The sequence below is a fragment of the Callithrix jacchus genome, chromosome 4 (genome assembly GCF_049354715.1).
Source record: "Callithrix jacchus isolate 240 chromosome 4, calJac240_pri, whole genome shotgun sequence".
Taxonomy (NCBI): domain Eukaryota; kingdom Metazoa; phylum Chordata; class Mammalia; order Primates; family Cebidae; genus Callithrix; species Callithrix jacchus.
This window is the reverse complement of record NC_133505.1, coordinates 19679464-19697619: the sequence shown is the minus strand read 5'-3', so window position 1 is coordinate 19697619 and position 18156 is coordinate 19679464. Positions and strand designations below refer to the sequence as shown.

The window sequence follows — 18156 nt, the reverse complement described above, 5'->3', positions numbered from 1 at the left end:
CTATCTATTCTGTTTCATTGGTCTATGTCTGTGTCTGTTTTTATGCTAGTACTATGCTGTTTTTGTTCCTATATCTTTGCAGTATATTTTGAACTCGGATAGTATGATACCTCCAAGACACTTAAACTTTATTTTACAAGCTGTCATTCTGAAAATGGTTTATTAGCTCAGAGCCTTTTATTTCTACTTTATAATCCTCATTATAGAGTTTATTTTATATGATTATTCAAATGATGTTTGCTTTGCTTCTTCTGAGAGTTTGTATGGTATTTGTCTTAGACCATGCTAAAGAAGGTTGGATAGTTTTTTTTTCTAAGTACTATTTTACTTACACCTATAATATGAGCAAACAAAAACTTCTGTTCAGGAAAACAATACAAACCTTAAATTTTTTTTTTTTTTTTTGCTTTATATTTAAAACTTGAAATGCATTTCAAAATAAAAAAATTTTTTTAATATGTTTTTATTGCACACAGAATGAAGCTCCTTTGCAGTCTATTAAGGAAGATGGGGCTGGGAAGGCCCAGGATAAGGCTTTCTGGGTAAAGATCAAGTTTCTTTTAGTATGTGTGTGTGTGTGTGTGTGTGTGTGTGCGCGCGCACGCGCGCGCTTTCTAGTTTTGTGTTCCCTGGGTTATTAGCAAAATTGTTCCTCCAATTGCTTAAATCAGAAACAGAGAAATCTTTATTTCTTCTGCTTCCCTAATGCTCACGTCTGATTTCACCGTAAGCTATCCTGCCAATAACCTAGTCTAAACTATCTTGTGCCCTGTACTATTCTAGAGGTAGATAGATAGTACTGACCAAAATAGACACAACTTCTACGTTTATGGAGCTTATAGACTGGCAGAGAGCCAAAGACAGCAGGAAGAAAAAGAACAGATATTGTGATGGGGAATAATTGAGTGTTGAGGAGGCACTTGGTCTACTTACGGTGGTCCTGGAAGATCTACCTGAAAAAGTGATGCTTCAGCTGTGATCTGAGTGGAGCCAGCCATGTGGAAAGTGGCGGGACAAAGTCGAGGCCTACAACAGCCAGTTCAGAGGCCCGGAGGCAAGAAGAGCTTGACTTATTCTAGGACTCATTAGCAGGGAAGTCAGACTGCAGAAGCTGACAGAGACCAGATCACGCAGAGTTCTGTGGACTAAAGCAAAGGATTTGATTTATTCTGAATGCAGAGGAAGCCATGGGAAAGTTTTGTTTTGTTTTGTTTTAACGAGATCTCTCAACCCGGCTGGAGTGCAGTGGTGCAGTCATGGCTCACTGCAGCCTCAACCTCCTGGGCTCAAGTAACCCTCCTGCCTCAGCCTCCTGAGTAGCTGTAAAAATAGGCATGAGTCACCATGCCTGGCTAGTTTTTTATTTTTTTTTGCAGAGATTGGGTCTCACTATGTTGCCCAGGCTGGTGTCAAACTTCTGGGCTTAAGCAATACTCCTGCCTTGGCCTCCTAAGGTGCTGGGATTAAGGCGTGAGCCCTGTGCCTGGCAACCGCAGAGTTTTAAGCAGGTAAAAGGGAGTAAATTTCAGCTGAGTGATCTCACATAAGTTTGTGACCTTTCCTATCCTTGCTATTTCTATACTGAGATAAGGAACTTAACCTCTCAGGGCCATGGTGAGGATTAAATAATAACATCTGCAGAACACTTAACACACTTGGCACAAAAACCTCACTATGTGTTAACTTGGAAAACATTCTGTTTAAACGGAATAATTTTAAATGCCGTTTCTCTTTTAATTCAATACTAAGAATAAGTGCATTTTTGAGCTGTATGAAGTAAATTGCTTCCTTATTAAGATAGTATTGTATAATTTAACCTGTAGGATTGGACTGGATTTTTTAAAGATAAAAAAATTTATCTTTTCTAGTTTAAATGTTTAAGGAAATGTCTGTTATCCAAGTATATATACTTAGAAGCATGTCTTAGCTAATGTGCAGGCAGAAAAGATCAATTTCATTCATTATGGTCAATTTGCATACTCATTATCTATAATTATTAGTTTTAATTTTCTTCCTTCCATTATGATCATTTATGTTACTTAGTATTTTTAGAATTCCCAACATTGCTGAGGATCTTCACCTAATGAGATCCCTAACTCCACTGTCATTTTCCTTGGGTCAGTGGTTCCCAGACTTAAGCATGCATGAGAATCACCTGAAAGGTTCTGCCCTGGCTCTGAGTGCTAAGAATCCCCAGGTGAGGTCAATGCTGCTGGTGGTCCAGGAGCCACATTTTGGGGACTCTTGTCTTAACAGGAACATCCATCATTTGTGAAATGATTGCTTACTGTTTAAGTAGAGATCTCCATTCTATATTTACCCTGTATTATTTCACACCGAATTCTTACTGATAATGATATCAGTGAGAAATATTACTATAAGCTGTGTGTGGTGGCTCACATCTATAATCCCAGCACTTTGGGAGGCCAAGGTGGGTGGATCACCTGAGGTTGGGGGTTCAAGACCAGCCGGACCAATATGGAGAAACCCCCGTCTCTACTAAAAAGATAAAATTAGCTGGGTGTGGCATCACATGCCTGTAATCCCAGCTACTCAGGAGGCTGAGGCAGGAGAATTGTTTGAACCTGCAAGGGAGAGGTTGCAGTGAGCTGAAATTATGACACTGCACTCCAGCCTGGGCAACAAGAGTAAAACTCCATCTCAAAAAAAAAAAAAAAAAAAAAAAGAAATTTTACTATAAAACAAATGTTCTTGGGGAAAAAGTAATGTGCAAACTATCATCTTTTCAGCTTCAATCACTTATTATGGATGCATTCCATGATAAAGGATTTCAGAAAATAAAAGAATACTTTGAACAGAAAGAGAGCCACTGTCCTCAAAAATATAATCGTCTTCTTTTATACCGTCTTGACAGATTAATAAATAAGGCAAGTAAGCTGGTTTGCTTTGTGACCAAAATATGAAAGTATAATTATTTAGAAGTGTTTTAATTTAGTGTGGTTTATACCTAGGAACTGGATAAACATGAATTTCAGTATGTGTCACTGTTGCTGGAATGCATTCAGCAATTCTTCAGAGATGGCCTGAAAGAAGCCGAACCTTTGCTAATTCAGCAGGGACTGGTCCCAAAGATAAGTATCCTATTTTAATTTTATATGGCTTGGGTAACTTAAAGAACTTACGTGGATTCAGTTGTTTGGTTACGTTTGGTATTTTCTGTTCCTTTGAAATCCAATTTAAAAAGAAATTGATATCCATTCTTATTGCTTATATCTAAACAAAAATTAAATTGAACATGCATTTCCTGATGTATCTTCTATGCAAGGCACTTTGGGAGTGCACAGGATTGAGTCGACACAACCACTGCCCTGATGAGCTGACGTGGTGATTCTTATTTCAAATTATTTTAGTGACTCTTGGGGAAAATAAGGTGAGTCGGAGTAGGCTCTAGAACTATTTTAATACACTTTATTAACAAGATTAGACCTAGAAAAATTATCATCAGAAACTTCCTTTTGCCCTTGTAATACCTCACTTTTCCCATTTTCTAAACCTTGAATGAATCTGAAAACACAAATAGCAAAAACGTTTTTCCTTATTTAAAGTTATCCAAATTATCCAATTTTCTTCCTTTAAAAACCAGGAGATAACGTGATGAGTGCCTTTATAATGGCATCTGGAAGCAAAGCAGAATTTGCAGCATCTCTTGCTGCAGTTCTTTTTTTTTTTTGGAACAGAATCTCACTCTGTCGCCAGGCTGGAGTGCAAAGGTGTGACCTTGGCTCACTGCAACCTCCACCTCCCGGGTTCAAGCAATTCTTCTGCCTCAGCCTCCCGGGTAGCTGGGATTTCAGGTGCATGCCACCATGCCTGGCTAATTTTTGTGTTTTTAGTAGATGCGAGGTTTTACTATGTTGGCCAGGATGATCTCGATTTTTGGACCTAGTGATCCGCCCGCCTCGGTCTCCCAAAGTGATGGGATTACAGGCGTGAGCCACCTCACCTGGCTGCAGTTCTCCTCTTAATAGTGAGGTTTTTGCAGCCCAGAGACAAGTTTGTTTATTGATGAGGAGGGGTGGGGGAAGAAGTAGGGTGGAAGGATGATCTCGCTGCTAATAATGTCTTTGATTTACCCTTTGAGCTCTAATACCTGAAGTTTATTAAGGCCAGATTGGGCCAAGGTTTGTCTCTGTTCTTTAATACTCTAAAATGCATCTAATTATGAAGCTACCCCCTCAGGAGAGAAAGCAAACTCCAGGCTTTCCCAAATTCCTCTCAGGGACTTTAAAAGTGTTTGCAGGGGGAATTAAAGACTGTGCTTATGCAAATCTATATATTTCATTTTGCATTTAACCCCACTTGACCTGCTGATACACTGACTTATGCAGCTAATAGGAAGCAGAGGAAAGGAGATAAACCTCAAAGGAAATGAAGCAGAGATGTCCTAAGTGTACTTTGGAACCCTCAGCTGACTTTTTGTGGAATGAATAGGAATATTCCCCAACCTAACTTTTCTATTTTGCTTTAAGAATTCCCTCCCATGGTTTAAAAAAGTGGCAGATCAAATCCCTACTGGAGTTTTGAACTCAAGGAGGAATTTCCATATTCCACTGGAATTCTGGTTGGTGATGGAAATTTCATAACCATACATTATTTCACATAGGTTTTGCCAATAGATCAACATTATCAAAGAGGATGGATACTAGACTCTAGAATCTTTTCTACCTCTTTTCTTTTTTTTTCCGAGACAGAGTCTTAATTTTGTCACCCAGGCTAAAGCACAGTGATGTGATCTCAGCTCACTGCAACCTCTGCCTCCTGGGCTCAAGCAATTCTCCTGCCTCAGCTTCTGGAATAGCTGGGTTTACAGGCACCTACCACCATGCCTGGCTCATTTTTGTATTTTTAGTAGAGACAGGGTTTTACCATGTTGACCAGGCTGGTCTCAAACTCTTGACCTCAAGTGATCTGCCTGGCTCAGCCTCCCTCCCTGAATCCTCCCTGGGATTACAGGTGTGAGTCACCACGCCCAGCCTAGACTCTGTACTTCTAAAGACAGTTGTGTTTGCAGACACAGCACAAAGTGTGCTTGGAAGTTCTTCTATTCCATAGACTAAGAATTCCTGGCTGGGCACAGTGGCTCACACCTCTAATCCCAGCACTTTGGGAGGCTGAGGTGGGTGGATCATCTGAGATCAGGAGTTTGAGACCAGCCTTGTCAACACGATGAAATCTCATCTACTAAAAATACAAAAATTAGCTGGGCAGTAGTAGCACGTTCCTGTAATCCCAGCTACTCAGGCAGCTGAGGCAGGAGAATTGCTTGAGCCAGAGGTTGTGGTGAGCCAAGATCATGCCACTGCACTCCAGTCTGGGTGACAGAGTGAGATCCTGTCTCAAAAAAAAAAAAAAAAAAAAAATTCTCTACAGAAAGGAATATCTTTAGTCCTGTACCTTAAAATTCAGGAGGTTTAAGCAACTTGTCTGATACCATATTGCTAATAAGTCATTGCTATTGTGTCTGGCTTCTAGTAATGATACAGCTGTTGGGAGAACTGGAGTGTCTGTTAGACAACGTGTGACCAGGGCACATAAATGGGTTCAGTGAGAATTTCCTGTTCCCAAGTATTGATGAGATAGTGCAGCCTTTCTACCGCTTCTGTGTCTACTCAACCAGTGTATTTGGGAGGGTACTGGGAGGGCCACAGGCTTTAGAGGGATACATGGAGTGGTGGCAGTGTATTTAAAAAGCATAGTATTTTGAGCATGAACATAGGGAGGGAGCAAACACAGCCTTCGCAGTGAGTTCTACTGCATAGAGGGGCATTTCTTCTCTTGTGCTATTGGAGAAAAGCTTTCTTCAGAAGGTGGATGAGTCAATCTAGTGCAAGTATTTGTCTGATTTGAGACAAAAGAAACCTTACTTGGAACGTAGTAATGGCTTTCAGAACTTGCTGTACATTACAGTCACCTGGAGAGCCTTCAAAAATATTCTTAAACCTAAAATAGAAAACTCAGGTAGGGGTGTAACACCAGTGATTCTGATGACTGGGTCTGGGATAGGTTCCAGGCTTTGGGGGTGGGGAGGATGTTTCCTGACTCCCCAGGTTTTCCTAATGCACAGCCAAGGTTGAAAACTGGTTTATTTATCTTCAGCCTGGGTGTGTCAGGTTCTTGGCCCAAAGTATAGCAAGTTTTGAAGGCTGACTCCTGCAAGAGTTGTTCTTGAGAAATCCATGTGACTGATGTCATGTTTAACTGATGATTTCTAACTATGCCTGCAGGATTTTTCTTAATTTTTTTTCCCCTAAGAGTGACCTGTCTCAGCAAAAATCATGGGAAAAATAAGATGGCTTTTGCTTTATTGAGTAAATGCTGTATATTCTGGGGTGGGAGAGGAAAGGTTACAGTTTATTTTAAATTATACCAATCCCAGCAATTTAATAATAAATTGGATATATATTCCTATAGGGGAAAATATCTCTAATTAGCTGGAAGTGTTTTGCGAAAGAAAAATACCTAGGCCTGAGGCATATTTATTTTAACCACAAATACTTCTGAGAACTTTCCAAATTCTGTATTTTCTCTGATAGTTTGCTTTCAGCAGATTCTCAGATTGCAAGATTTTTCTTCCTCTGTGCTGGGGAGGTTCATTCATCTCGTTGTTTATTTGTTTTTTTGGAGAGGGGGTCTTGCTCCATCACCCAGGCTGGAGTTCGGTGGTGTGATCACAGCACTTGCTATAGTATTGACCTCCTGGGCTCAAGTGATCCTCACACCTCAGCCTCCCAAGTAGCTGGGACTAGAGGTGTGCGCCACCACGCCCAGCTAATTTTTATATTTTTTTGCAGAGACGAATTTCCCATGCTGGTCTTGAACTCCCGGCTTCAAGTGATCCCCCTGCCTTGGCCTCCCAATGTGCTGGGATTACAGATGTGAGCCACCATGCCTGGCCTCATTTATGTCTTAAATGTTCCTCACTAGTCCCTTTATATGGCTTTCTGGCATCCTGGCTGGGTCTCTATTTCCTGCTGATCTCTGAGAGCTTACCACAGCTCTGTAGTAGTATGGCACCATCCTGAAGTGTTCTGGGTGGGAAGCCTCAGAGCCAGGCCTCATTGGAATGGAATGGAAAATGATCTTTAAGATTTTTTTCTAATGAGAAAATTGTCTTGTGAAATTTTATTGAATAGGCAGCCTTTAGTCTTATGTAGTTACGTTAGTGTTCTCCTGTGTACCTAGTTTTCTGGTTTGAAAGAACAACAGGAATTCTGACCTCAGAAGCCTTAGCCTCAGACGCATCACTGATTCGTGTTATAGAAGACTTCTTCGACACAGCATTGGTAAGGAGGGGATGGATGCTTCACTGAGCAACTACCACTAGTAATTGGCAGGAATCTTCAAGTTATTTATAAAACATCGTTTTCTCTGATAGGCGAGTTTTGTCAAAAGACTGTCATGATGTCGGGCATGGTAGCTCACGCCTGTAATCCCAGCACTTTGGGAGGCAAGTCGGGTGCGTCACCTGAGGTCAGGAGTTCAAGACCAGCCTGGCCAATGTGATGAAACCGTCTCTACTGAAATACAGAAATTAGCCAGGTGTAGTGGCGGGTGCTTGTAATCCCAGCTACTTCAGAGGCTGAGGCAGGAGAGTCACTTGAACCTGGGAGGCGGAGGTTGGAGGAAGCCAAGACCTTGTGATTGCCACCAGCCTGAGTGTCAACAAGAGTGAAACTCTGTCTCAAAAAAAAAAGACTCTCATGTATTATTATTAGATATTATTAAACATGACATAGTAAGAAACTATATATAAACAATGTTAAAGAAAAATGAGAAGTGATTTATTTTCATACATGCAAATAATATGTTAGTCACCTGATTGAGAGTGCTATGCATATTTTAAGGATGTGATTAAGGCCAAACTAGGCTTTCTCTAAAATTCTTCTGTAAAGTCAATACCTGCCTATTAGAGAAAGTTAACACTAATACACTCATGTTATAGTTTATCATGCTGTTTAAAATAATACAAGCTTTATTTTTTCTTTCTTTTTATTAGATTATTTCCAAGAGTAGTAGTGAAGGTAAGTATATTGTCAGCTACTAATTGGCTATTAATTTTTCATTAATAGAATATTCTGGCACAGAGAAAAGAATATTTAAATGACATGTAAAAATAAAAGTGAGTTTAAACATTGTATTAGGATTTATCAGCCACTTTATGGTCATCATGGTGTCATTTGGAAATGCATTTCATTGTAGAAAAATGTCTGTTTTTTTCCAAGAAACTTTTTTTTTTGAGACGGAATCTTGCTGTCACCCAGGCTGGAGTGCAGTGGCATGATCTCAACTCTCTGCAACCTCCGCCTCACTGGTTTAAGCAATTCTCCTGCCTCAGCCTCCCAAGCAGCTGGGACTACAGGTGCATGCCATGATGCCTGGCTAATGTGTTGTATTTTTAGTAGAGACAGGATTTCACTGTGTTAGCCAGGATGGTCTTGATCTCCTGACCTTGTGATCTGCCCACCTCAGCCTTCCAAAATGCTGGGATTGCAGGTGTGAGCCACCGTGCCTGGGCTTTTTTTTTTTTTGAGATGGAGTTTCATTCTTGTTGCCCAGGCTGGAGTGCAATTGCTGAATCTTGGCTCACTGCAACCTATGCCTCCTGAGTTCAACTGATTCTCCTGCATCAGCCTCCCAAGTAGCTGGGATTACAGGCGTGTGCCACCATTCCTGGCCAATTTTTTGTATTTAGTAGAGATGGGGTTTCACCATGTTAGTCTCGTCTCAAACTGCTGACCTCAGATGATCCACCGGCTTGGCCTCTCAAAGTACTGGCATTATAGGGGTGAGCCACCATGCCCAGCCCTGAGAAACATTTTTATTTATCTGCTCTTGACATATGGTTAGCTCTGTTCAGGTAATAGCCATTTTTGTTATTCAAATATGCAAAATTTAGCTACTACTGTTTTAACTTGGAGCTGATTCACATGCTTTTTTTGTCTTTCAAGAGTATAAAAGGTAAAATTTTAGAAACTTTGGAGGCTAGATTGATTTTGTTCAGTATAGCTCAAGTTGAAGGTAATTGTGCTGGGTGCAGTGGTTCACGGCTGTAATTCAAGCACTTTCAGAGGCCGAGGAGGGAGGATTGATTGCATCCGGAAGTTCTACACTAGCCCGGGGAACGTAGTGAGACCCCGTCTCTACAAAAAATCATCGAGGTGTGGTGGCGTGCACCCGTAGTCCCAGCTGCCTGGGAGGCTGAGATGGGAGGATCACTTGAGCCCCAGAGTTTGAGGCTGCAGTGAGTCATGATGCTGCCACTCCATCCAGCCTGGGTGACAGCAAGATCCTGTCTCAAAAAAAAAAAAAAAAAAAGGTAATTTGGCATTCGAATTATGATACCATGGATTCAAAGACGCACTTAAATATTTAAACATTTTGGAAATTGAAGCCATCTTGATAAGTCTTTTTCCTATGGTACATTTTTTGGTTTTCTTCTGTAAGGCTGTCGTGAATTAACACTACATTCTGCAAGTTGAGGAAATTTAGGACCGGAAGCTGAAGCATGCACCGGGCTTGGTTGACTTTAAAACTTGGTTGACTCGGTTGGGCCTATAATTCAAATCAGTGGCTCCAAATATTTTCAAGTCAAAGTTTTATGAACACCAGAATGACAGTTACTGTCTTAAAAACCGGTGATAAAATACACAATGGTTAAAAAAGTACTTTGATTTTTGTAGCATTTTAAAATAAACTTGCTTTTTATTAATCCCAACAATGTGTATATACTGTATATTTGAAAAACAGTGCACATGTGAGCCATCTATTCAGTCTACAGTCATTGCTTGGTGAATTTATAGATTCATGTAATCCTGTAATGACTTTCATTGCCCATGGTAGAGGAAACCCTGGTCTAGATGGCTGTGTTAGTCCAGTTAGGCTGCTATAACCACATTCCATTGATAGGGAGGCTAAAATGACAGCCACTTATTTCTGGAAGCTAGAAGTAAGAGATTAGGGTACCAGCATGGTTGGGTTCTGGTGATGGCCTCTTCCTGGCTTCTTGCTGTGTGCCTACATGGTGGGCAGAGACCTGGCTTCTTGCTGTGGTCTTATAAGGTAGACAGAGCGTCAGAGGTTGCTTTTTTTTTTTTTTTTTTTTTTGGAGAGAGTCTACCTCTGTTGCTCAGGCTGGAGTGCAGTGGCACGTTCTCAGCTCACTGCAACCTCTGCCTTTAGTGTTCAAGCTATTCTTCTGCCTCAGCCTCCTGAATAGCTGGGATTACAAGCATGTGCTACCATGCCCAACTAATTTTTGAATTTTAGTACAGACGGGTTTCATTGTGTTTGGCCAGGCTGGTCTTGAACTCCTGACCCCAGATGATCCACCTACCTCAGCCTCCCAAAGTGCTGGAATTACAGGTATGAGCCACCATGCCGGGACCGAGCCAGAGCTCTTAAAAGGGCTCTCATCCCATCATGAGGACCCCACCCTTATGACCTTATCTAAACTTCCCTTGCCAAAGACCCCATCTCAAATACCATCACATTGAGCGTTAAGGCTCCAACATATGAATTTTGGGGGGACATAGTCCCATCTATAGCAATGACAATTTGTGCTTAGAGCCCACTCTGGTCACCTTAGCAGGGCTGACTTCTCTGCAATTGACAGGTTTTCACATGTGCCTTTGACAGTTGTCTTGGGTGACTTTTATGCCCAGGCTCTGCTGAGCTAATGTCTAATCCCCCTCTCCAAAGTAGAAATATTTTTTATTGAATTTCTTCCCACCTCCGTCTGCAATTGACAAAATTAATCACTCCTCCCTTTTTGTTCTGAAACTTATGTCTTCTTATTGATTTTTTATGATTCTTTTGTTTGTGTTCTGCTATGTGGATTATGACTGTCTTTCAGTTTGTCTCTCGTGATTTGAATGGCTTATGTCCTACTTTTATTTTACTGGTAGTTACTCTTAAGTACTAACATCAAAATTATTTTTTCTCTGTATAAGAACAAACTGAATGTGTTAAATAAATGTAAGAGCATTATTAGGGTGTGGGGAGGGACGTGGTCAGAGCTTTTCATCGTTTTCTGGCTTTTATACAATGCTACTCTCACTTTGCAGGCTATGCCCCTTACAATCCTGTTGCATTGTCTTCTGATATTAAGGGTTGAAAGCATGTTTATTTTACATGGTTCCTGGTGACTTATTTTGAAGCCAAATCTTACTTTAGCTCAGGAAAATTCGTTCTTTGATACTTTTATTACAACAGAGTTCCTCAGTTTTGGCAATATAGACATCTTGAACCAGGTAAGTCTTTGCATGGGTGCTATCCTGTAGATCAGAGGGTGTTTGGTGGCATCGCTGGCCTCTACCCTCTAGATGCCAACAGCATTCACCCCTGACTCATGACAGCCAAAAACATCTCCAGAGATTGCAGTGTCCAAAATCATCTCTAGTTGACAGCTACTGAGGCAGAGTGCTTTGGATATGTTTAACAGAAGATCTAGTTCAAATAGGCTTAAATGATAAAGATGATTTACTGGCTCAAGGAACTAAGAAGTCCAGAGGCGGGCAGTTTGGAAATGGAGTGGCTCCACTCTGTCTCTACAGCTCTTTCGGTTCTGGCTTTCTCAGAGTCTAGTCCTTGCTCTCAAGGTGGTTTCCCTTGGTGGTTACAACCAGAACTTTATGCTTCCAGGTTCACAACTTGGGGAGAAAGCTTCACTGTCCTCAGCCAGAAAACAAAAGCCCTAGCTTTCCTCTGATTGGATATCCTACCCTCCAAATGAACCAGTCACTATGAAAAGATAAATGGGCTGCCTCTACCTAGTTTAAACCAGTCAGGATTTACCCCTAGAGCTGATGGGTCTCACCCACATAGCACAACTGTTCCATAACAGAGGAGGGGGAAAGGATGGTGGGGAGGCCACCAAGAAGAGTCCATTACAGTTACTTTCTCTTCCCTTTTTGTAAGATTATCTGTCACATCTTTGTTTTTATCTTCGTGTGCATCTTTCCCTCACTCATTTTTTCCCCTGCATTTTGACAGCAGTTCTCAAGTTCTTAGAAGAATTACCTGGCTTTAAATGTCAATATTGCCAAAGTTGAGAAAGTCTGCTGTAATAAAAGTATCAAAGAATTATTTTTCCTGAGCTGAAGTAAGATTTTGGTCTCAAAATAAGTCACCAAGAACCATGTAAAATAAATGTGTGTCAAGGTAGGAGATCGAGACCATCCTGGCTAACACGGTGAAACCTCATCTCTACTAAAGATACAAAAAATTAGCTGGGCATGGTGGCATGTGCCTGCTGTCCCAGCTACTCAGGAGGCTGAGGCAGGAGAACTGCTTGAACGTGGGAGGTGGAGTTTGCAGTGAGCAGAGATCGTGCCACTGCACTCCAGCCTGGATGACAAGTAAGACTCCATTTCAAAAAATATATAAAAAAAGGTGTGCATGCATATGTGCACATGCTCACAACCATTAACACCAGAAGGCAACAGGATTGTAAGGGCATAGCCTGCAAGGTGAGTTACATTGTATTAAAGCCAGAAGGACATCCTCAAACAGCCAAAAGCTGTGACCCTGTATAGGAGTCATTTTCTTACTCTTTGAAACATAAGTTTGATTCTTTGAAATTATACTTTCAGGGAAAATTCAGATGTTGGATTCCTTCCTACTTAGCTTAGGATTCCTGGTGACAGAAAAGACTGGAAATCATTTGATTCAACAGGAGGTGAGTTGCAGATAACAAAACATAACAGCAGCTCTGGAAACCTCAGAGAAGATTGTACATAGGTCTCTGTTTTGTTTCTTCTCCATGTAATGCCTTCTCAATTTCAAAAAGGCCTTGAAGACTTTTAACTGCATTTTGCACGCTGTACCTCAAGAAGAGAGAAAAAAATTCCCTTTATCAGAAGGCACATGTCATCTTATGTAAGTGGCTTTGTATAAGTTATGTGTTGTGAAAGGGTAAAATCCCTCATGATTGTATGACTTCAGTCTTGGTTCTCTTTAGACCTGATTATGCCCTTTCTCTCTTCGGTAAGTGCTTTGTGCACCTATTATGTGTCAGGCACTATGCTAGGTGATAAAGAGGGGCTGAGGTAAAAAGAAGACATTGCTAGATTTTTCCTTTTTTTTTTTTTGAAATGGAGTCTCACTCTGTTGTCCAGGCTGGAGTGCAATGGCACAGTCTCAGCTCACTGCAACCTCTGCCTCCCAGGTTCAAGCGATTCTCTTGCCTCAGCCTCCCAAGTAGCTGGGATTACAGGTGCCTGCCACCATGCCCAGCTAATTTTTGTATTTTTAGTAGAGATGGGGTTTCACCATGTTGGCTAAGCTGGTCTTGAACTCCTGACCTCCTGATCTGTTCGCCTTGGCCTCTCAAAGTGCTGGGATTACAGGCATGAGCCACCGTGCCCTGCTGATTTTTCCTTTTTTATATTATGAATTATTTTGTTTGTTTTTTTCTTTTTGCATCAGTTTTGAGGCACAATGCTTTCTCAGGCTGTATTTTTTCACTGTGAATGTGAGCTAAATTAGTGAGTCATGGGAGAATGTGAAGAGTGCATACCATAGAGCTGAACTGCTTGACTTCAAATCCTAGTTCACCACTTTTGCTGGTTGTCTAGGAGCACAGCCCTAACTTCATCATACCTCAGTTTGTTTGCCTGTAAAATGGAGTCAAAGTAATACCTACTTGATAGAGTTCTTGTGAAGGTAAATCAAGTAATCCTTTAAAGTGATTACCACATTATCTGCTAAAGAGTAAGTGCCCCAAGGTTTCTAGTAGCTACACTAATAGGGCATGGAGTTTTTATTGCCTTTTTTTTTTTTTTTTTTTTGAGACAGAGTTTTGCTCTTGTTGCCCAGGCTGGAGTGCAGTGGCATGATCTCAGCTCACTGCAATCTCTGCCTCCCAGGCTCAAGCAGTTCTCCTGCCTCAGCCTCCTGAATAGCTGGGATTACAGGCATGAACCACCATGTTCTGCTAATTTTGTATTTTTGGTAGAGACTGGGTTTTACCATGTTGGCCTGTCTGGTCTCGAACTTCTGACCTCAGGTGGTCCACCTGCCTCTGCCTCCCAAAGTGCTGGGATTACAGGCGTGACCCACTGCACCCAGCCAAATTTTGATTGCTTTTCAAATGATAGATTTTTTTTTGTTTTTTTTGGTAACCCAAACTCTTGCGTGGGTCTTGGAATGTGAGATTTGGAGGTAAGGTTGAAATGTGTGACCATAGAAACAACAAAACCAGCACCCTGGTTTGAAGTTGGAACTGAACCTGTGACTGTGCCAACCACCAGCCAGCATGGAGGACATCATTGTGGCACATATTTACGTGGTGTGTGGCCACAGTGTAGGGCCTGAATGGGTAATTGTTGAGCATGGGACTCACTGCCATCATGTTTGTCCATTTAGTCTTTTCAGGATATAGTTTTTACGCTGCATTTTTCCTAAACAAATTATTATTTAATACATTACTGAAATCACTACTCTTAGTGGTGTATTTAGATTTAGAGAGCAGCTGATCTCATGTTTTCTCCTAAGTTTTCAAACTAATCTTTGAACACCCTACCTTATTGTCTGTGTGTTCTAGAAAGTCTGGAATGCTCTGGACTTCAAAGGCAAAACCTGCAAGCATGAAATTAAGCAGAATTAATTTTGCTCAGTGGTACTGTTTTCTGGCTTCTATTTAATAGCAACAAATGAATCTCCTCTTTATAAGAGACTGAACTGTCACAAGGTTTCTCAACAACTCTGTTCTTTAAAATAGGAGTTATTTCAGGCATTAAAAGATCACCTCAGCGGGGCATAGTGGCTCACGCCTGTAATCTCAGCACTTTGGGAGGCCAAGGCGGGTGAATCACTTGAGGTCAGGAGTTTGAGACCAGCCTGACCAATATGGTGAAACCCCATCTCTATTAAAATACAAAACATTAGCTGGGTATGGTGGTGGGCACCTATAATCCCAGCTACTTGGGAGGCTGAGGCAGGAGAATCACTTGACCCTGGGAGGCAGAGGTTGCAGTGAGTCTAGATCATGCCATTGCACCCTAGCCTGGGTGACAGAGCCAGACTTGGTCTCAAAAAAAGATTGACTCACACTTTCATACTTGTTAGCATTTATTTAAAATTCTAAGTGAATATACAATACAAGAGTCTGCATTAGTTACAATATTATAATAACTTCATCCTATTACATCTCTAAATTAGTTTTTAAAATTAGATCAAGCAGATTATAGGAAAGAAGCATTGTCTATCATTTCCTGCAGGTATCAAAGTGTAAAAGGATGTGTGCCCTCACATGTTGGTGAGGTGATTAGAAAACTCCAGAATTAACTTGATGAGCCCTCAGAGATGATCAAATTGAATTCCCTTTGCAGGAGAGAAAACAGAACCTCAGAGTGTATATAGTAGTTCTAGCTTCTAATAAAATAACATAACACCTGGGTCATTAATATATAAACTTGAGACGGCTTTTGAATAAATCTGTATTATTGACATTAAGGAAATTCTGATGCTGAATTTGAAATAGGTTCAGAAACATATTTTGGTTTTAAGATTTAATGCTAGTATAATGAAGTTTTACCTCTTGATGTTTACTTTAGTTAAATGTGATTTATCTAAATGTTTCAGGGAAGGCCTTGCAAGGACACTGTTGACTGTGGGTGGTAAGAAACATTTAGAATTTTAAATATTAGAATATTAAATATTGGACACTGGGGGTTTTATGAGCATCTTGGGACTACAGGGAATAAATTATGGTCAAATTGAAGATAGGAATTAAGGCTTTATTCTAAATTTATTTTGAGAGCTTTTCGCTGCTGGAAACTGTAAAGAATAATTGGTGAATACTCATTTATTCACCAGCCAGCTCTGGCAAAATTTAGCATTTTGGCACATTAGCTTCAAGTCTGTTTTTAAATGAAAGAAAATCAGCGTCATGGATTAAGTCCCCTGTGTCCATGTTCCTTGTATAATTTCCTCTCCATGATTCGGATTTGGTTTTGTTCCCCAGCATCTTTTTCTACTTTTACTCTGTAGATCCCTAAACAACATACATTATTATTTTGCAGATTTTAAAAGCATTCTATAAATGCCATTCTACTGGGCTGTGATGAAATTTAAACATGTTACTACATGTAGTTTTAGTTTATTTGCTGTGAAATACTACAAGTTATTTTGGGATTTTGTTTTGTAGAAACTTTTTTTTTTTTTGAGATGGAGTTTCACTCTTGTTGCCCCGGCTAGAGTGTAATGGTGCGATCTTGGCTCACTGCAACCTCCGCCTCCCGGGTTCAAGCGATTTTTCTGCTTCAACCTCCCAAGTAGCTGGGATTACAGGTGCCCACCACCATGCCTGGCTAATTTTTGTATTTTTAGTAGAGACGAGGTTGCGCCATGTTGACCAGACTGGTCTCAAACTCCTGACCTCAGGTGATCCACCTGCCTCTGCCTCGCAAAGTGCTGGGATTACAGGCATGAGCCACCATGCCTGGCCAGTAGAAACATTTTTTTTTTTTTTTGAGACGGATTTTCGCTCTTGTTACCCAGGCTGGAGTGTAATGGCACGATCTCAGCTCACTGCAACCTCCACCTCCTGGGTTCAGGCAATTCTCCTGCCTCAGCCTCCTGAGTAGCTGGGATTACAGGCACGTGCCACCATGCCCAGCTAATTTTTTGTATCGTTAGTAGAGACGGGGTTTCACCATGTTGACCAGGATGGTCTCGATCTCTTGACCTCGTGATCCACCTGCCTCGGCCCCCCAAATTTTGGGGATTACAGGTGTGAGCCACTGCATCTGGCCCTGTAGAAACATTTTTAAGGCTGTTGGATGATTTGCTTTGGATGACTATTTTAACATATCTAAAATGTAACACCCATAAATATTTAAAAATTGTTATATGCCAACCTCTTGTTTAGATTTTTATTGTATTTCTTAAATATTGAATTTATTCTGGTTGGGCATGGTTGCTCACACCTATAATCCCAGCACTTTGGTAGGCCGAGGTGGGCAGATTGCTTGAACCCAGAAGTTCAAGACCAGCCTGAGCAACATGGCAAAACCCTGTCTGCATTAAAAATATAAAAATTAGCCAGGCATGGTGACACATGCTTGTGATTCCAGCTTCTTGGGAGACTGAGGCAGGAGAATCACTTGAACCCAGGAGGCAAAGGTTGCAGTGAGTTGAGATTGGGCCACCGCATTCCAGCCACCACTACCCTCCAGGGTGACAGAGTGAGACTCTCTCTCTCAAAAAAAAGATTCTAGTTATTCTAGGATGCATCTTGCTGTGGATACCTCTAAGACGCAATGCTAGGCTTCTCAGGTGGAGTTTCTTAGAGCAAGTGCTAACACGGGAACTCATTTTTTCTTTTGCTTTGTGCCCAGAATTACCTATGTCTAACCATGTCTTGAATCTCTAGATTATGACCAGCAGGTTGCTATTACTGAAGCGCTGTGTAGACTGACGATTAAAAATTCAAGGGATGACCTTGTCCATAAATGGTTTGATGATGAAGTCATTGCTGAAGCTTTCAAAGAAATTAAGGGTCAAGAATTTGAGACGGTGAGATTCCTGGTCATGCAAATTTCTGTTTAGCCAATATTTATTAAGCACCCTTCCAGATCTTTGCTGTGCATTGGGCTTAGGGGAGGATTTTTTGCTCAAGTGTGATTACATTGCTATTCTTAAACTTCTTGTTTCCCACTTAAGGTAAACAATTTGAAGGCAATATGAACAGAGTATTTGTGAGCTAGATGTGGGTATACAGATAGGACTTTTTTTTTTTTTTTTTTTGAGACAGAGTCTTACTCTGTTGCCCAGGCTGGGTAGAGTGGTGCAATATCAGCTCACTGCAACCTCTGTCTCCTGGGTTCAAGTGATTCTCCTGCCTCAGCTTCCTGAGTAGCTGGGATTACAAGCACCCGCTACCACACCTAGCTAATGTTTTATTTTTAGTAGAGATCGGGTTTAGCCATGATGGCCAGTCTGATCTCGAACTCCTGACCTCAGGCGATCCACTCACCTTGGCCTCCCAAAGTGCTGGAATTATAGGTGTGAGTTCCTGGCTAGGACATCTTTTTAGGAGACAGAACTAGGTGATTTTGATGGATCCAGTTAAAAATGTTTTGCAAGGGTGAGCAGTTTTCAATGGACCTTGAAGGATAGGGAGAATTGAAGAAG

The 18156-nt window shown here is 41.1% G+C and overlaps 1 protein-coding gene across 1 annotated transcript in view; it reads left to right on the top strand.

The window, feature by feature from the left end:
• Positions 1 to 2750: 2750 nt before the first annotated feature.
• Positions 2751 to 18156, top strand: part of SYCP2L (synaptonemal complex protein 2 like) — a 110414-nt gene continuing 95008 nt past the window's right edge. Inside the window, exons 1-8 of the mRNA XM_054254652.2 lie at positions 2751 to 2888; positions 2973 to 3096; positions 7204 to 7304; positions 8018 to 8042; positions 12612 to 12697; positions 12809 to 12897; positions 15604 to 15638; positions 17396 to 17538. Coding sequence (XP_054110627.2) covers positions 2766 to 2888; positions 2973 to 3096; positions 7204 to 7304; positions 8018 to 8042; positions 12612 to 12697; positions 12809 to 12897; positions 15604 to 15638; positions 17396 to 17538 — 726 coding nt within the window. The 5' untranslated portion in view covers positions 2751 to 2765. The remainder of the gene's footprint in view (positions 2889 to 2972; positions 3097 to 7203; positions 7305 to 8017; positions 8043 to 12611; positions 12698 to 12808; positions 12898 to 15603; positions 15639 to 17395; positions 17539 to 18156) is intronic.